This window comes from Falco rusticolus, chromosome 3, assembly GCF_015220075.1.
Source record: "Falco rusticolus isolate bFalRus1 chromosome 3, bFalRus1.pri, whole genome shotgun sequence".
Lineage (NCBI taxonomy): Eukaryota > Metazoa > Chordata > Aves > Falconiformes > Falconidae > Falco > Falco rusticolus.
The window spans coordinates 47,297,742-47,317,245 of NC_051189.1; the positions used below are offsets into that span (position 1 = coordinate 47,297,742).

Below are 19,504 nucleotides of genomic sequence, written 5' to 3' on the forward strand. Positions count from 1 at the left end.
ATGTAAAACAAACCTGCAAAAGGTCCATTTGTTGAGTCAGATTTTATGATAATCAAAACTTACTTATGATAACTCAATACCAAGATTAAGTTTATAAAGTAACCTGTTCTGTAAGAGAAAACCCACCATTCTTTTCTGGCTTCTCCACTCAGATACACTAGAAATTGCTGGTAATCTCTGTCTCACAGAACAAAGCTATGAGGTATTTTCCACCCCACTGCTTATACACACACATTCATGAAAAGAAAAATAGCAAGAAATGGAAGAAAAAAGTATCTTCAATTATATTCTGACTCCAGCATTCCCCAAAACACAGTGCAGCTGGAAAACAAATGCCTAGGATTTATAATCAGGCAATCCTCACTTGAATTAAGATATAATCCCTATAATTCTAGCATGAAACCTCTTAGGCAGAATGATTCTACCAGTGACACAATTTCTCAATGTAGATGTGCATTGGCTAGAGGTATGAACTCACAGGATCCTGCCCAAACTTCACTTAACACCAGCCAGACCTTATGTAGTCTTCTTTCTGAGTCTCGGTCCCAGATGAAAACAACTAGTTAAAGCATCAAATAGCCACAGAGTTTGAATACTGATCAGTGGTTATTTGACTTCAGTGGACACTTTGCATTAGATAGATCTAGATTTACTCTGAAGTATGATTATAGCAATTACTTTACCAGCAGCTTCTAAAGCTCTTCATAAACTGCTGTCTCTTAACTGAGGGATAAAAAACTCTGGCACACAGAGGGAAGTGTTTCAGACATAAATAGCATATCACTGGCACACAAAGTACACCATCAATGTTAAGGATAAACATCAGATCCTTTCATTCCTAGTCCAGAAACTCACAACTGAAGCTTGAAACAGAACTAGCTGATTCTCTGTGCTTTATTACCGTTGCTTTACCTGCATCAAGATTCCTTTTAAACAAGGGTGGAAAAGAACCTATTATTGTCTTTTTCTCCTCAGAGACACAGAACTAGAAACATTTGCAATGTAGCTCTGGGCTGTGCAGAAGGGTCCAAGCATCAGCCACAGATTTGAAGAGGACTTGGCTGGACTGAGTTAATGATTTTCTGGGTTTCAGCAAACCCCAGACACTCTGCGGCATACAAAGACTATAGCAGACCCAGACTACAGCAGCCAACTCAAGCAGTCTTTCTTGCTGATCAGCCATGCATTTTTAAAGAAACATAATGTACAGCTCTCGCTAAACTGCAAGCATACAGCCAAGATGTACCATTGTAAGCTGCCTTTAATTCCACGCAGAAACACTTCTTTATATTAGTCTCACCAAATGCTTGCAGCTTTATTTAAGAGATTATTTATACTTATCCCAGGGATTTTTCTGTGACTCGTATTTTGACTCCACTGCCATAATGACTGCTTTGGGAAAGATAAAATTATTTCTCACGATTTACCTCTTCACAGTGCCAGGCAGGAGAGCTTCCTGTATTTGTATGTCCTATGCGTATTTTGTAGAGGTGTCCTATGTTTCCAGTAATAACCTGCAAAAGAAAGAGAACTGATGAAAGACAGAACATTTGTTAAAAGGAAAAGACATGCAACAGAAATTCATATAACGACTGTCAGGTGACATTTTTGCTTAGAGGATTTAAATATTCTGGTACTTAAACAAGTGTTTCCAAAATATTTTGCTCCAGATAATCATTAGAACTCAGCATTATAAACAATAAAGAGAAAGAGCAGTGAGGACACGTCAGAGTTAACTGAGATCTAGCAGACAGCACAAGCACAGAGGCTTTTCTTTTTCTATACATTTCAGAGGAGGTACTCCTTCATTACATTCAGGGCTATGGATATTCACCTAAGAGGGGAATCCTAGGTCCTAAACAAGGGACTACCTCCATATTTTGCATTTTAAAGTCATTGGGCATGGAAAGAATTACGATAATGGGAGCAGGAAAGAGAGGTAACAACATCTATTGTGAAGAGGGTACTTTTATCTGTCAGACATGTTACTTATTATATCTGCTCCTTTCAACCTTATATCTGGGTTTATCTCCATCCACAGATGGAGAACAGAATACTATCAGAGGTATCAGATTCTTCTGAGAAACTCCATCAGACTGAAGAGGACTGAAACCTGCATTTCCTACATCCCAAGCAGCTATGAGGCTATTGTGAAAAAAGGTTTTTCATCAATGCTGCCATTAAATAACTTTTCTCAGAAGGAGACTTGTTATGCTGGATACTAACCATGAAAGCACCTGTTTGTTATAAGGCCCTATGGCTGGCACCTGCTAGAGACACTCATTGACAACCCTATATACACACTCAAACTGTGCAGCTTTTGATAAGACACCTATTCTAGCTCACTTATACCACAAGACTGACGGCAGTGAAATTTGCTTGTGTTACTAGCTTCAGACAGACTTTTTACAGGTATAAAAATTGCCCTTATTGAAATAAAGCAGCAGATATTTAACAAAGTTTAAAAATTTACTCCATACCCTAATTCTTCACTTCATTATTCAATTTTAATATTGTAGCCTCATTTCAAATTTAAAAACTGAACAAGTATCTGTTGTTCTATATTTCTTGGTATTTTCTTGGGCACTATGTAAATTAACCAGTAGTTCTTAAACAGACAACTAATATAGTGGATCGAATCAGCACTTCAGATAGGTGAGTGGGAAAGGATACTAAATTTAGGTGTATATTTAAGTCCTGTTTCTTGTTTCCATATGTGTACCATATAAAAACCTGTCTTTTCATCACACAGGTTTTGAGATGCCATGCAGTCAAGCAGGATACAAGACGGCAACACAATGGATATCTATTACTTACTGTGAAGATGTCTTCATTGCCTCGCTGAAATAATTTTCCCTCCTCTCCATCAAGAAAAATAGGCCCCGAACTGCTGTGATCCCCATACAATGTAATATAAACCTTTGAGCTTGTTCCTGCAGATGGCATATCACTGGTGAGGACCGATACCTTCCATTTCCTAACTATCAAAAGATGAAAAGACTCACTGATTTACTTGAACTCAAAACTCTTAACAAAATGCATTTCAGTAATTGAAATTCTAAATAAAATCATGTTAATGAATACAGAAATACATATTTCATAAAACTGCAGCATGCAAATATTATGTTTGCTATGCTGGGCACACAAGAATCAAGACATGTCAGGCTGCATTCATATCTTTTACTCTGCATATGTCATATGACTAAGTCAAACTTGTATAAACATAGATCACTTTTCAAACACAGTTTTGAAATATTGTATTAAATATGGCTTTCTGTTTACTCTAGGGTGTATCAACTCTGCCCAGTGCAGAGCTGCATAATAGCAGCCATGCAGGCTCTCACCAAGCTAGCTATGGAATTACAAACTCATCACTTCAAGCATTAAGGTCTCTCAAAGCAAATTAGTTCTGCTGAAAGAGACCTCTTTAAGAAAGGATCTGTCTCTCTGCAAAGGTCTGATGGGCTATGCAGATGTAACAGCTTTTGGAATCCACTGAAGCTTCACTAATATATTCTTGCATTGCAGTGTTGGCATTATACTCCAAGATATCAATACTCTTGCCCATGCTTAAATTTCATAATTATCAAGATGAAGTGTATGGATTTATGTCGCAGCACTCTCCAAACTATCAAGCTGCAACAAGGTTTTTTACCATCTCATGCCAGCATACTCTTCATACCAGTCCCTCTGCTGCCTTCTCCTAGTCTTGCCTCATCCAGGGCGTGTGTTCTCTCTCAGCTTCTTCCTCTCTCACCTGCTCTTCCTCAGCTGCTCTCTCTTCATTGGCTCTCAACCACTTAACTTAACCAGCCACGGCAGCACCTTATCTACATTATCCAACCCATCGCCCCTGAAGCCAACCCACAGTTGTATATTGTCAGTGCTAATTAACCCAGCTTCATTCCTCTACAGATTTAGGCTTTGATTTAGTGGAAGCTGAGTATCAATGGCATGGAATTAAGGGAAATGTTATCACTGAGGCATGGCTGATAACAAGAAAGAATACTAAGAAAACACCCTCACTCCCAATGTTTCTAATTAGCTGATACCCATCTCAAATAATATACATTTAAGCACCTTCCAAAGTTACTAAGATGATTTTGCAACACCGCTCAACATCACTGTGTCTTAAAAGAGAGCTTTAAACCACAGTGGCAGTAATAAAGGGCCTTACTGGCTACAGAAGCCCCCTACCATCTAGTGACTCATCTATGCTACACATTCTACCTGTATTACTGACTATTCCCTCCATTACAGTATCTTTGATCCTGTCTGCACTGGCTAAAACTCTAAGAAATTATACAATGATGATGAGTGAGCTTATCATGATATGATGGATTTTGTGTTTATTGACTATTTAGGATACTTGAAATAGATCTGTGTGTCTTAAACTCCAGTGATAAGCTATCCTACAGTTCTGTTGTGAGGTTCAGTGAAACCACTTTTATTTTGAGTGTTACTCAGTATTTCCCGGGCCAGCCATAGGCATTTTCTTAAAGGAGTCAGCGTATGTTGGTCATGATACACACACAGAATTATGGTGCAGCAGAATATTAGTTGAGGACTAGTGAAACCAATGATTTGATGAATTTGCATTTAGTTTTCTATGGCATTCTGGAAAAACTAAACTAGAATTAATATTTTTACTTGCTCATGTTTAGCCATATCCTCCAAGAAAAGATATTTAAGAAATTGGCATTTAGGCTGACCTAGGTGTGGTGCATGTCAGTATCTTTGTAACTAGAAAATAAATGAGTTTAGAGTATGTCCTCCATTCCACTTAGTAGTTATGTTTGAATAATTAATACTGCTTTTAATAAAGGCAGAAAACAAGGCACAATAAAGGCACATTATGAAATCTAACATATTAATGAGACTTGATGGTAGAATCTGTAAGTCTTTTTTGTGTCTTGCTATAACCATTGGGCTATAACTATTGAGGAAATTTTTACTTCATGTGACCATTGTGCTCTGCATGTAAAACACACATTCCTTGGGAAATGCAGTATTGTAGAATCAGTAACTACTAAAATAGATATTCTCTCCCATACTTTGAGGGGAGAGACAGGGAGACATTTACACAATGCTTGGTTCATCTTTGAGGACAAGCCTCAATACATTGAAATTCCATAGTAGTGTTCTGAGATTTACTTATTTGCTTGAAAAATGCTTGTAGGTCCATGACCTGAATAGAAAGTGTGGAAAATTTCAAAAGATAGAGACAGAATCCAAGAGAAGTTATATTGTTTAAGAGTAAGCATTTAAAATATAATTTTATCGTGATAAATTTGGAGTATACAGCACTACTGAATTTTAAAGAGATACTCTTTAAAGCAGCCCTTTTCTGAAACTACTGTGAATGTAGAGCTATAATACCAACATTTTCTAAGTAATTATATTGTCATTATTAAATAATAAATTGCCAAACAGCTACTCTTATAAACATTTAAACTTCATCATTACAAGAATTGTCATAGCTCAAACACATTAAACCAAAATAGTGAAAAAAGAGTAACTGTGAGAACTGAGGAGGAGAAGTATAGGGCAGAATCACATTCTCCGACAGAGTGACCCTTCTCAAAAGTTGCTGTAATCTGCTTTTTCCATAACTGATATTAGCTTGCTGGTTTTGTTACAAAGGGATTTCTTTACTCTGTCCAAAGCAGTGTCTGCTCCCACTTTCTGTGAGCCATGACTGATGACAGGTGACCATTTAATCTTCCATGTTAATCTAACTTTTAAGTGAGAAACTAGCATATGTATACAACATCTAAGTCACTCTATATAGGTGTACCCAACCTCTTGCCTCAATTTAGTTCATTAAGGCAAGAAAATTGCATTGAATAATACCCTTACTAATTTTTACTGTGGATTAACACAGTAGTTAGACTAAGGATATTTGACAACAGTGCTATAAAAGTCGAGTAACTTGTTTAATAGTGATAAATTAAACAATTAAATGTTCTTGCTTTCTTCTCACACACTTAGAAGTAAAGAGAAATAAGCCTTATGCATTGCTGAAATGAAAAACAATAAATGATACCAAAGTATTGCTTTTACAGACTGAAATTAAGACCCTAGCACTTCTGAGAAATCATCATTTCTCATTAGTTCTTTTGTTATAGACACTTTTAGATATGCAAAACTATGTCATCCAGCTTTCTCTATACCACAATAGAAATGGTAGTGATTACTGTAGATCACTGTGTGCAAAGGCTTTTTCCCCAGTACACTGTTTTCAGTCTCGGGAAGCTTTTCCAGTTACTAGTTTCCAGTCTTCACCTCTACCCATATGTAAATATTCACACAAAGTAGATCTGTTTGACCATTTTTTTCAAGTCAAGTGTAATAAATATACCAAATAAATTCTCTACTATGTAACTGTTTTGTATGTGTCTGTCGTGTGCTGGCAATAACATCTGTTCGAAAATTTAATCGTGAGATATTCCTGAAAGAAAAAAAGGAAATAATCCAGAAAGTACTGTATTTAGGTGAAATGCTTATCTTGACTGTTATTGAATAAAATTTTTGTATTATTAATTTGTTTTTAAATCCCTCGCTAATTATAACGGTTCACAGTAAATCTAGTCCAGAATGCCTTTGATTTAAAAACAGCAAATTATCAAAACTGAGGAAAGAGATTAACCAAGTCAATTGAACTGAGAAGTGAGGTATAGCAAAGGAAAATAAAAAAAAAATAGTAAAAAGATTATTTAACCATACACATTAAAAGAGAATAAACAAAGAAGGACTATGTACACTATGTGTTGAATTTAAGAAAACAAACTAAGTATGCTTTTACAATAAAGTGAAAGCTGCCTCTTGCCCTTGCCCCCCCAATAAGAATGGTGGCATATATTTACTGGGAAATGCCAGCACTGTTAACAAGAATGGGCTATAGAATGAAAAATTTAAAGTGGAAACTCAGAATGGGATGAAGAGTGCACTAAGAGGCTAAAAACCATGCATCTTACAGCAAAGCAATACTAGGTAACATTTTTGAACAAATTTTAAACAAACGGACAGTTATTTCCAGATACATACAGCTAAACAGAAAAAAAAAGATTACCAACATCGGTTTACTGCAGATACGTGACACAAGGTATCCAGACTTGCATTGTTCAAGTATTTGACCTCCATCATGATGAGAATTCATCTTTATAGACAAGGAAATTACAGTAGCTCTAATCCATCAAAGCATTATATAAGAAATTAGTAGATAAAATGGACACATGGATTAGTGCAAGACTGTAGAGTAACAAAATATCTAGCTAAAAGGAAATGATATGTTTGTACCAAAATCAGAAGTATTAATTTATAGGGATACTGGTAAGTGTTGGAATTTTACTGGATTTCATATTTTCATCAATATACTGCATAAATACGTAATTCCTGTAACACAGTTGCTAAGAATTGTCAAAGTACAAGAGGATCAGAAAATCCGTAGTAGAAAAGGGATAACATAAAACAGCATAAAGTGCAAAAAAATGCATTTTAAAAATAGTACAAAAACTTAATGCTTTTAACAGGGAATTTATAATTAAAAAAAAGAATAGAGAACGAATGAGTCATTGATGTGACTGTAAGATGCACCAGGAGAGAGATTTCCAAGCAGAGAAATTTTATTCTCATTGTCCCAGAGTTCAGAGAGACAATACTGCATAAAGTTCTGGTAACCGTATTCAAAGATTTCTTGGAACTAGAAAAGCTCCTGAGAAAGACAACCATGATGATTAGAGGAAATGGAGAAAATGTTTATGTAGGAGAAAAAGTTGAGAGAATGTCTGATTTTGTTGATAGATATCAAGGAGGGAAAAGACAACAGTGGCTTTGGGACACACATATATAAACTAACCATGACTAGGTTTAGGATAGAAATTAGAAAACGGGTAAGATATCAGAAGAAGGACCCAAGCTCTAGAACATCCCTCCACTGGAAGCTGTAATGGCTATAGACAATAAGTTTTAAAATGAGATTTAGTAATTAAATAGAATTACTTATCTAATTGTGTCGTTTCTTTCTAGCAGAGGGCTAAGCTAGATAAACTGAAACTTCCTGGTACTATGAACTATACGTTGTGTTGTCTGTTCCTTTTTTAATAATGACAAGGAAAAAACTTAATTCCTTCTAGAAGAATGACATAATCTATACAAAGCTCTTGAATGCCTGCTGAATTTTCTACCCTGTTCTTTACACATTATTTAATATGCTTGTCACTTCCCAGTATATTTTATCCTGATTTATTCAGAAAGAATCTATGCCTTTTGCAGTTAATTTTCAGAACTAAGCTACATATATAAAGTAGCTCACATTACTCCTCATGGTGTTTTTCCCTCTGTCAATCAGTACATTGCTCTAGTCACCAGTATTGTGAGGTTCTCTCTTCAGCCTTCTCCAATCTTACCTATTGAGAGCAATTTTACTTTATCTGCATATATCAGCCACTTCATATTCCATATCTTCCCTGAACCATTAATGAATGTATAAAATCTGTGACAGTATGGTATATCTCCCTGTCAGCCTGTTGTACTGTTCTGAGGTTACCATTTCATTCCTTCTCTTTTAGTTAACACACTGGAATCAGAAACAAGTCTTCCAGTTAACGTAACAATCACTTCACCACTTGGCGTGCTCTCTGATAATTGTAACTTCAGGCAGTACCTCACATCTCACCTTTTGAGTGGTTAGTTTGCTCAGTAACCCCGTAATAAGCATCTGATTAAAGGTCCTTGAACCTTGATCTGAAAAACTTAAAGTGCTGTGAATGCAGCACTGGGTGCTGTGAATCCAGCAGAAAGACTGCAAGTGATGGAGACATACATATAGCTGTTAATTTGCCTATCTAGCATTTAGACATTATTTACCACACAGAAGCCTGGTAAGGTAGCATTAGAATGCTATACAGCATTTTTTTGAATTCTAGTAATTTCAAGCTTCATTTTCCAAACATAGGGTTTATTTCTGTATTGGCAGGTCAAAGGATGAAAAAATACCATTGGGACTCTTCACATGGAGCCATTCCAAAATGTGAAGGAGGACACCAAAAAATGTGGAGACAGAGGGAAGAACATCAGAAATAAGGCCAACATAGGAAATAACACACAGCTATTTGGTGTGAAATACATTGGACAATAAATGTTGCTTTAGGTCTGTAATGTTAGTTTATTACACAGAATACACCACTTCAAACAGAAACATATCAGTTATATATGGGGAAATATATCTGCCACTGGGCTCCTAAAAAGAATTTAAGAGCGCGAGATTTCCCACCTGTATTGCAAACCCCTTTTCCTCCATATTCATTTTCTCCTTCCCCTCCACGCACCTTTTGTCCCACAAGGGAGACAATCACAGCCTCTGGGCTGAAGCGGATTTGTGTCAGCCTTTAATTGGGTCACCAGTCTGGATAACCAAAGGATCACAGTCCAGGGCTTATTGCAGCATGTACACACCAGTTATTCTAGACACAACCTTCAAGAGTACAGAATGGTCAAATTCTCAATGTCTAACTGAAAAATAGTGCCTTCCTTCTTCAGGTATATCTCCGATTTCATTGACATTGAAGCAACGTACTATGCAGCCTTAGGGATTAAAATCTAACCAAAAGACTGAAATACTTTGCCTAATCACAATATACATTAAATATTTTCCAATTTTATATTTAAAAACATTTATGGAAAATTGAAAACCATATATAAGTGCTTACTATGCACACATAATATCAAAAAACTGCTGTAAACCGGTATCCAAAATAATTCTATTAACACACTGAAAGACCCTGAAACATATTACATATGCCTTGGATTCTCAAAATACACAAAATTACCAAAAAAAAAAAAAAAAAAGACACACAAAAGACACAGACCATCTTTAAAGAACAGAGGTTAAAGAAGAACACAGAACTAAAACTTGCAGTGTATTAGAACTTTAAGAGTAAGCGGTACTGCCTCAGTAGAGAATATGGCAAGGGCAGTTAGGAAGTCCATTGCAACACAGTCTCCCTTCTCAGTTCCTGTGGAATCCCAGCAGCGATAAATATGTTCCTTTTCTAGTATCCTCTGGGTAAAACAGGTAAACTTCATTTGGGGTCTGGATGATCCTATACACAAACTGAAAGATCTCTCCACTCACATAAATACTCTCAAGTTGGTTTTGAAAAACTGAACAATTTGATAATGTTAATCTATATAAAATTAAAATTACTTCTGTTTCCTACAGTATTGTATTACAGCATTTGACTAGTATTTCCTACTTTTCAAATTAAACTTATCAGTTTATTCTGTTCTGAAAAAAGCATTTCTACTGAAACACAGTTCACAAACCCTTTCTCAAATGTCACGAAATAAAGGAATCTTATCTTAGTACTTGGGTGGGTATTTCAGATTTCAGTTCTCTGTTCCAATAAGCAGTAGTTGTTTCTCTACAAATTAAATGGTTGGTATATGACTGCATATCTCTGAACAGGCAACATTTCAGGGAAAAACTATTTTTTAACCGAGAAACCACTGTCTTAGAAGAACACCTTTTCTTCGTATGTTGGTTCCCATAAAAATCTCAGTAATTATCTGTATTTCAACAATGACATACAATTGTGATTTATATTTATCTAGGTCTTGGCTGCATTCGCATTGGGAGTTTTATTGGGTGTGGCATTCAGCAGCTAATTTTGTGATTATTTTTGTTCTGGAAGTGTTTTCACTAATCTAATATTATAGAAACGTTAAGATCTCTATTACAAGTGTTTCTTATATTTGTTGTTTCCATTGTCCATTGCACAAAAGCAAACTTCTGCTTCTTCTTCTTCCTCTTCTTCTTCTGTAGGAAAGGCATTTTCATTTTTCAGATTTTCAGAGGCATTATGTTCAATGTTATTTGAAGAAGTGTCACACTTTAGAAATGTTTCAGAATGACAGTTTTCTGCTGGATCCGCCAACATGAGAGAAAAATTTTCTCCAAAAATGTGAATTAGGCTTATTCTTGGGTTTTGGCATATTTCTGGCATTCTGTTGAGTAGCTCACTATTTATGCCTGTCACAAGATCACTGGGTATGTTTTTGGATACATTATTTTGACAATTGCTGACTTCCACGTGTTTTGCATTCATATCTTCTATAACATGTAACTTCCCTAAACTGCTTGTGTCTTTCAGAGTCGAAGATGCAAGTATTCCAAAGTTACTAATAAAATCTAAGGTGTTATTAGCATAAAATCTATTAAAAATATTATTGGCAATCTTATTGATACAGCTGTTCTTCAGAGTCACATGATAATTTTCATCTGTTAGTAAATCTTCACCAGACCATTGTAAGTGTTTACTTTTTTGGGCCAACAAATACGGACCCAGCTGATTCTCAATATCAGATACCTTTTGATAGGCATATCCTCTCTGATCCTCATTAATTGGTGTTACTGTCACCATCAATATTGGGCAATGTTGGCCACACATAGCATGGAGTTTATCCAGAGAATCTTCTTCCTGAAGAGCTCTTCTATTAGCATTACCAGCATAATTTGGCTGAGACTGTATGGGTTCATCATTTAAAGGCTGTTCCAATGGATGCACCTTGTTATCAGGCAATCTAAATTCTGCAGATGTAAAGCCTGTAAAACTGGTATCAGCCTGTGTAGAAAGATGTGCAGAAGTAGAACCTACCACAACTGACGGTTTGATCTTTTCTTTGTTTGCTGCAGGACGGGAGGCGATCTTGCCATTGCAGCTAGGTTTGCTCTTTGTACTTAAGTCATCCTGAAAGGGGTCTGAATCACTATTATGAGGTATATTGAAGTAGTTGCAAAAACCTTCAGAGGGTTTAGCCATGTCTTCAAGTTCTGAAGAAGAGATTGCATTGAGGACTGGGTACTGATTCAGATTGCCAAAGTGTGAGTATGGAACATCATCACTGTTTGTGTCAACGACCGTGTCTGTTGATGTTGTATCCAAATTACCATACATTCCAATCCTCTCAGGTGGTGATCTTCTTATCAAATGATTCTCTTTGAGAAGCCATTTGCCTTTATCTATTAATATTCCTTCATCTTCATTAGCTCGTACACTAGGTTGACAGTGTTGCCTTGGAGAGTCCCATGAATGGTCATTAATATAACTTGTGTCTTCTCTGTTAAAAGTAGGTTGTGGTGTTGGTAAAGAAGTATGTTCTTTTCTCGATATAGAGTCATCTTGGTTTATGTTCACTGGAAATTCTTGTGACGGTAGTGAAGAATGTAAAAGTTTCTCTGCAGAACAAGACCCACGTTCTTGAGAAAAAGAAATGGTTTTTTCCATTACTGCAGAGTGGAATTCTTCAGTATCCTTTTGAGATACTTTTGACATATAAGGAAACCCTTTGTGAAAGTCAGGCTTAAATGAAGCTTCTGTCTTGCCATAAAGCCGTTCAATAGTTCTTTTTACATAGCCAGTATTATAATGTTTTTCAAGTACGGCTTCCTCACTGCTTTCGTTGGTCAAATCGCTGGATGCTCTAAAGTCATGCTCACTCTCTTCAGTATCTGGTCTGTAATCTGACCAGTCTGAAGTAGCAGGACTTTTAAAACATTTTTTTAACTGAGAAGTGTCTGAACACATTTTATTCTCCAGTTCTTCCACTTGCAATTCCTGTTCTCCTTCAGTCATATCACATTCTGTAATTTGCTTTGATTCATAACAAAATGATAATGGAGAGACTGTAGATAACCTCTCAGAGGTTTCCCCCTCACAGCTTTCTGCATCTTCCTTATCTTCCTGTACAGAATAATCCTCATTATTACACTCTACGGAGGTTTCAGCAGCTAGTTTAAGTTGGTTATTTGGGGTTTTGTCATTACCTTCTGACTTTGGATCAACTTTCTCATCTTCACTTTTATCAGTAGTAACATGTATAGTATCTTGTTCACCTTCTAGCTCAGAAGTATCCTGATCTAAAATACAGTATTTATCATTAGAAGTTACACTATGAACTGTTGAGTTAGGGTCTACTGAGGTTTCTGACTCTTCATTAGTGAATGATGTATCAGTGGTTTTATCTTGAGATTTTTTGTAGAAGCTATCAGGCATTTCTTCGTATTTTTCAGTTGGCTCTATAGCTGATGTAAGGCTACGGGTATTTGAATTAGTAGTGGCATATTGACTATCTAGCTGTGTTTTGAGAGCACTCAAGTCTGAAGTCTCTGTTTCTCTACAAAGATCTTTCTGTATATCAAAACAGCTTTCTAATTCACCAGTCAGTTTTAGAGCTTCTTCAGAATTTCCACTGTCCTTTGGAACACAAGGGTCAACTGACTTTTCATTTTCATGCAAATGTATACCATTATGAAGTTCAGATATGGGCATATTCTCGTGGCAATGTGTGGAGTCCTGGTTTTTCAGTTCCCTCCCGAAGTATGGTAGGTTATTTTCTGTTGGTTGTTGAAAATGTGAGAAGGCAGCCTTCAGTTCTTCAAATTTTTCTATGAGTGTAGTTTGTTTCAGAAATTGTGACTGAGTAAATGTTTCGGAACAGCTACAGGTAGGTTTTTGCATATCATCTTTGATTGTCCCAATCAAACTCTCTCTCAGGTTCAGCATGAGTAGCCAGGCTAAGATGACATTGGAGGAAGAACCAAAAGATGAAGGAGGAAGATCTGAAAGGCTGCAAGCTTTCCCTATACATCCACTGTGTTCTTTCTGGAGACCAAGCAAAGTTGATTGTAGTTCATGCAGCAACATGCTAGACATGCAACTGTTCTGAACATCAGTTCCCACTTTCTCATTGACAAATGCACAATCAGCTTGAACAGCAACTTCAGATTTTTTTCTTTGAAATAGATTGGTATCTTGGATATCAGCTTCTGACATCTTTTTATCATTGTCTTGTGTTTCCTGAAACAAGTGTGTCTTACCCTCATGATGAAATTCTGATCTCAGTGAATACTTGGCTTCATCTACTATAGTTGTATTAGCATGAATCAAAGAGTCAATTTGTTTTCCACCTGAATCCTTGGCTGATTCTTCTAAAGTTCCCAATCCACAAATAGGCATTAATGGTTTTGGGGTTAGACTATGTTCAACCAGATGTTTTTTTCCAGTCACATACACTTTATTTGTGATAAATGTTGTTTCTTTATCTATAGAAGCATCAGTATTTTCTTCAGCAGAATGGCAGATGCTGTTCTCTACATTCCTTTCTTTTTTATTTATAGGGGGTAAGACAGAATTTGGTAATAAGTTTTTCAACCAAGTTTGGACATAGTTTTCAACTGAATGCTCAGCAACCTCCCCTTGAAAACCTTCCTGGTTCAGAGCCTCTAGTGTAATGGCTTTCTCTGACATATTTAACTTATTTGCTCCTTTAGTTAGATTTTTCTTCATCCCCTTTTGCTTTTTTGCTTTCTTTGATGACAAATTTTCCAAAATATTATTTTCCTTTTCTTTTTCAAAGTTAAGATTCTTTGGCACTTCTGACAATGGCTTTGAAATCACTGATGGGTTAGATGCCTGTTTGAAAGAATTGGTTGTAAGATGTGCGCCTTCTTTCTCAGTACTCAGTGTATCCTGACTATGTTCAGATTCATTGTTTGAATCAACTGCCATTAGACCATCTCCCTTCTTTGCAGATGAAATGATACTATTTTTTTGGCCTGACTTCATTTTTACTTTGGCCAACTTGTTGTTATTGCTTCTTGGTTTTTTATTAGATGATAATCCATTTTGTTCCACTGAATCCTGGTGATAGAACTCATCTTCACAACATATGCTTTTGTCTGAATTGACAGACCCATCATTCTTTTTTACGAAAAAATCCATTCCTTTTTTCTGAGGCATTTCAGAATAATTATCCATAGCCTCTGCTGCAGAATCCTGTGTGGTTCTCCTTGTGATATGCATTCCCTCACCTTTCATTATCCCTGAAATGTCTTCATCTTTTTTATTTTCATATGTACCTTTCTCTAGAAACTTAGACGATTTTCTCCTCTTCTTCTTTTTGGTGAGAGAAGATGCAGATTGGCTGTCATCAATGAGATGTGTTGCCATCACAGATCCAGTCCTGGCACTGATGTGATTGTCACTTTCAGTAACAGTAGGAAAGAATCCAGTTGTTGGATTTATCTTCTCAGTAGGAGCTTTACTACATGGAGATACAATCATCTCCATCTGGCTATGTCCAGGACAGGCTGAATGTACTGAATCTTGAGAAACAGGTAATAAATCAGCAGGTCTGCATATTGTTTCTTCTTTTGACTGACACAGTTCTGAATATCTAATGAAAGAACTCAGTGATCTTTTTATTTGTTTAATGTCACATGACTTATGGATGTAGTCTGCCGAACCTGGCCTAGCTGCCTGGCAAATTTTTGATGATGGTATTAAACCACAAATGTTAGCTTTGCAGGTTGAGAGTAAACTATTATATGTACTTTGTTCCACAACAGATTTCTCTAATATACTCTGTACCAATTCATCCTTGTCAGACACTTCTAATGTCTTCTTATTTGTGGTTTCTATTAAATCATTACTTTTGTGGCTTACTTTAAAAAGCATTTCTTCTTTTATATTCTCTGAAGAAAGCTTTAATGAACTATTCTCACTCATCTCACTAAACTTTGGATAAGTGACACTTGATTTTTCTCTGCTTGCATGAGCTACCATGCAATACTCAGACTTATTTTCTCCCTGCTGTATTTCCTCACTGTAGGAAAACTGTCCTATTGTCTTCTCCTGAACCTCTTTCTCAGATACCAAGGTGACACTTTCAACTACTGCTTTCTTTTGTCTAACACGCCTTGGCCCAGGAGTGGGAGGTCTATAAAAGCGAGGCCTGATATTATCTTCAGGTACATTGTTTACATCTACATCTGCAGAATTATTGTTCTTACAGATATTACAACCAGAATTTTTTAAATCAGACTCTGATTCTTTGTCTGACACTTCTGCATTGAATTGCTGTAATGAGTCTCCCTCTTCTTTACTGTAGCTCTTCAAAAATGGAGTATCTTTTGGGTTTATACATTCCAATGCATTTACATTGGATAAGCAGTCTTCAGCATGCATTGCAGGATGACAGATGGTGGTATTTTTGTCATCAGAAAGGCCAGCACGACTTACAGTAGTTGTCCATTTAATGGTTTCTTCCTCTTTAATTTTTAATCGAACTTTCATTTCCACTGTGATACTCCCATCTTGATTAAGGTGAACAGATTTCTCAATGTCATCTTCATACTGTGCCACAGATAAGTCTTCACCAGTAATGGACTGATTTCCTCCTATACCGTTATGACTATCAGGAACATATGAAGAATCTGAGTTGTTATCATTTGAGTTGTTATCATTGCTGGATCCTTTATCAGAAGAAACTGAGAATACCTGAGATCTTGAGCTAGAGCCCATTTGAGCTCTCACTACCAATATTTATGTTGAAAGAACCCGAATTCATACAGTAGGTGGAAAGTAGAGCAGACAAATATGCGTAAGGATCCAGATGGTGAGACAGCAGACAGGCAGCAAAAGAAGAAAAAAGAAGAAAGAAGAAAAATTAGTACGAAAGAAGCTAATGAAGTGTGTTTATTTTACCAGAGTATTAGAAAGTAAAGAGAAAAATATGGCTAATCTTGCTGTTCGTTTTAAGAAGTTGTTCGAGAGAGAACTATAACCAAATTTTAATAAAGAATCAAGCATTTAACTACTTTTCCACTTAATTTTATTTTGCAATAGCTTCTTTCTAATGCCAGGGCTTTAGTCTTATTTGAAGCTCCAGAGCCTAAAAAAGCACTAAAAGCTCTCATTTTATACTCAGTTGGGAACTGAGGTTGCCCTGAACCTTCCAAGGGATTCACAGGCCCTTGCTTGTTTGGGCTTCAAGCTACCAACTTTACTTCTTCTTCATGCCTTAGCGATCATTAATATATCATTTCCTATTAGTTCTCATAGTTAGTGCTAAAATGTGTCAGTCAAGTTGAACATATACCTCCCTCGTCTTAACCCAACAATCTACAGCATATGAGTAATTACTGTGAGCATCATCGACATGTGAATAAAGGGCTCAGACCTAATGCCCTGGATTGACCTTCTATAGAGAAGTAAACATGGAAGCCCTTGAAGTTCTTATAAAATCTGAATTTAAATCATAACATTCTGTGATACATTTTATGTTACAGTACTGTAGACAGCAAAAAACTCACAAAGCCAATGAGAATACTTCCAGACTACAATGAATTTTGAGTATAGCCCAATATGTGTTTGCATACACGTTAAATATTCCTGAAATATGTTTTGATTTCTTTGTAATAACTTGTCTTTTTAAAAAATTATATCTCATCTCTCTCTAGCAGTTGTCACTGAAGAGGTGAGAGAGATAAAAAAACATGACACAAAAATAAAGTTTTGCTGTCTTCCAAGTTCTGTATGTGTGAGGGAAACAGTGTAAGTACACCCACACAGACAAATCCACAACTGCTACTGATAGCTAAATATATAGGAGCCACCATTTAATAGACAGGTTTCACTTGCAGAAAGGTATTTTAACACATGTAAGATTAATTTCTCTACTTTGCTTGATATTAAGCATATTGGTTTTGCTCAAGTGACTCACAAAGGTTCGTACAGTTAACATATTACTATTATAGATATGTGTCTATAATTTCAGGCAGAGTGTCTTGCAAGTTTCCCAGGCATATGCTGCACCATGAACTAAATCAGAAATAAAAGTTTGTACAAACTCTTCTAACACAGACTAGACCTTATGCTTCCCAAAGTAAAAATCTCACTTTCTCCTTCTCAGGAAAAGAAATTGGATCAAAGTGCCTGAAATTTGATTTTTCAGGCTCTCATCATCAATGATGTCTCCTACACAGGATACTTTTGAATTTCTCAGGTTAAAGACAAAAAGAGGGTCGGGTTTTTTCTCTATCTTTCTGTAATTGCTGTCAACTAAGGATTAGAAGAGGACACTTAGGTTCTCAGCTACTCACATTTTATACCATTGCAAGGCTCAGTCTCTGGCTCAAAGCAAAATTTGGGTAGGATTTTGTGTTTCTGCAGAACTTTCATTCTCAAAAGGTTCCTATTCATTCTCTCTCAACTCATTAGTTATGCTCTGCCAACAGCTCTCAAGTTGTGCAAGCCAAAGAACACAAGGTTGAGAAAAACTAAAATGAATAGTTTGGTGGGGACATAATAAACTGTGAGGGATGTAGAAGAAACTCCTTCAAGTAAATGGAAGCCAAGTGTCTTACAGATCAATGTGCTCCATGACACAGTCAAGATTACTGTGGGAAGTCTCAGTACAGAAACAAATACACTGTTCCCTGGGCTCTGCAGTGCAGCATGCAGCTGTATCAAGAATACAGGGTACCTCTGGATTAAACAACTTTCCCCTTAGACAGTACCTCTGCCCTACAGGATGCTCTGATGCCAAGGATTCCCACACAGCCTAAAGCTCCGATACCGCAGCGTATTGCTCCCCTCAACCTCAGGCTGTTCAGCTAGCCTGGGTTCTCTCCAACAGCTCCTTATACTCTTGATCACCCACTGGCCACTTCACACTCTTACAGACCCTGTCAGTGGCACAAGTCCATGAACAATCAAAGGAAAAGTACGTGTTTATGTATCTTTTCCCAAACTTATCCAAAAACCATATCTCACAACCATGAGGATATAGGAAAGGATGACACTCTGTTTAAACAAAAGCATGATGAATTTGTGAGTGGATGAGTGCTATAATTTTTTTTACTGTTTATGTGGAGCATGGGACATGGGAAAAAGTGAAAATCATGACAATGACAAATCAAACCTCCATGTGCTAAGTAATTTCTGAGAACTGCACAAAAGTTTTGCTTGAGAAATTCAGTCAGTTAAGAGCCTGAAGTAGCCTGTGGTTTCTCATTTACCAGTGCTGTTACTAACTATGACTCCAAAAAATTCATAACAATGACCATCAAGTGCATTAAAATAAAATATACTTTACAGATTTGCATCCATGTTCTAAATAAGTTTGCTTGAAAGAAAATATGCATACTAGCAGAGTACTTCGCAGAAACTTATATTTTAGAAAGAACATTGACACTTCTATCTTTCTTATGCTTATAGAGGAGTCAAAGCAGATATAAACAGTTTCAACTGGATTTTTTAAGTATCCTTGATCCTAGTAAGATTGTCATGGTTTATGTCTTGTGCTGAGAGAGATAAACCCATTAATAAAATAAAAGTTAATCCAAAGAACTTACTATTCTCACTTTCTGGCTTGGTATTTGCTTTTGGGTACACACGATTTGCAATTCCAAGCAATTTAGCAGGCCGTGAATATCCAAGAGAATCATAATTGCTTGGTTTAAAAGGCTCTCTCCCTGCTGCGACTACAGCTCCAGAGCACAATATCAGGGCCTGAAGATTAGGAACCTGGAAAAACAAAAGTAACATTAAATTCTCTGCCTTAGTAACCACAAAAAATAATGTGAGATTTATCCCTTTCATGCCTTAGTATCTTCACTTCTTAGTCTCTACATTAGTTTGCAGCAGACTACTAAATATGT

At 36.5% G+C, this 19,504-nt stretch overlaps 1 protein-coding gene across 1 annotated transcript in view; it reads right to left on the minus strand.

Moving 5' to 3' along the window:
- The window catches only part of RP1 (RP1 axonemal microtubule associated), a 186,624-nt gene that overhangs the window by 160,630 nt on the left and 6,490 nt on the right, over positions 1-19,504 (minus strand). Inside the window, 3 exon segments of the mRNA XM_037381809.1 lie at positions 1,428-1,514; positions 2,818-2,977; positions 19,195-19,370. Coding sequence (XP_037237706.1) covers positions 1,428-1,514; positions 2,818-2,977; positions 19,195-19,370 — 423 coding nt within the window.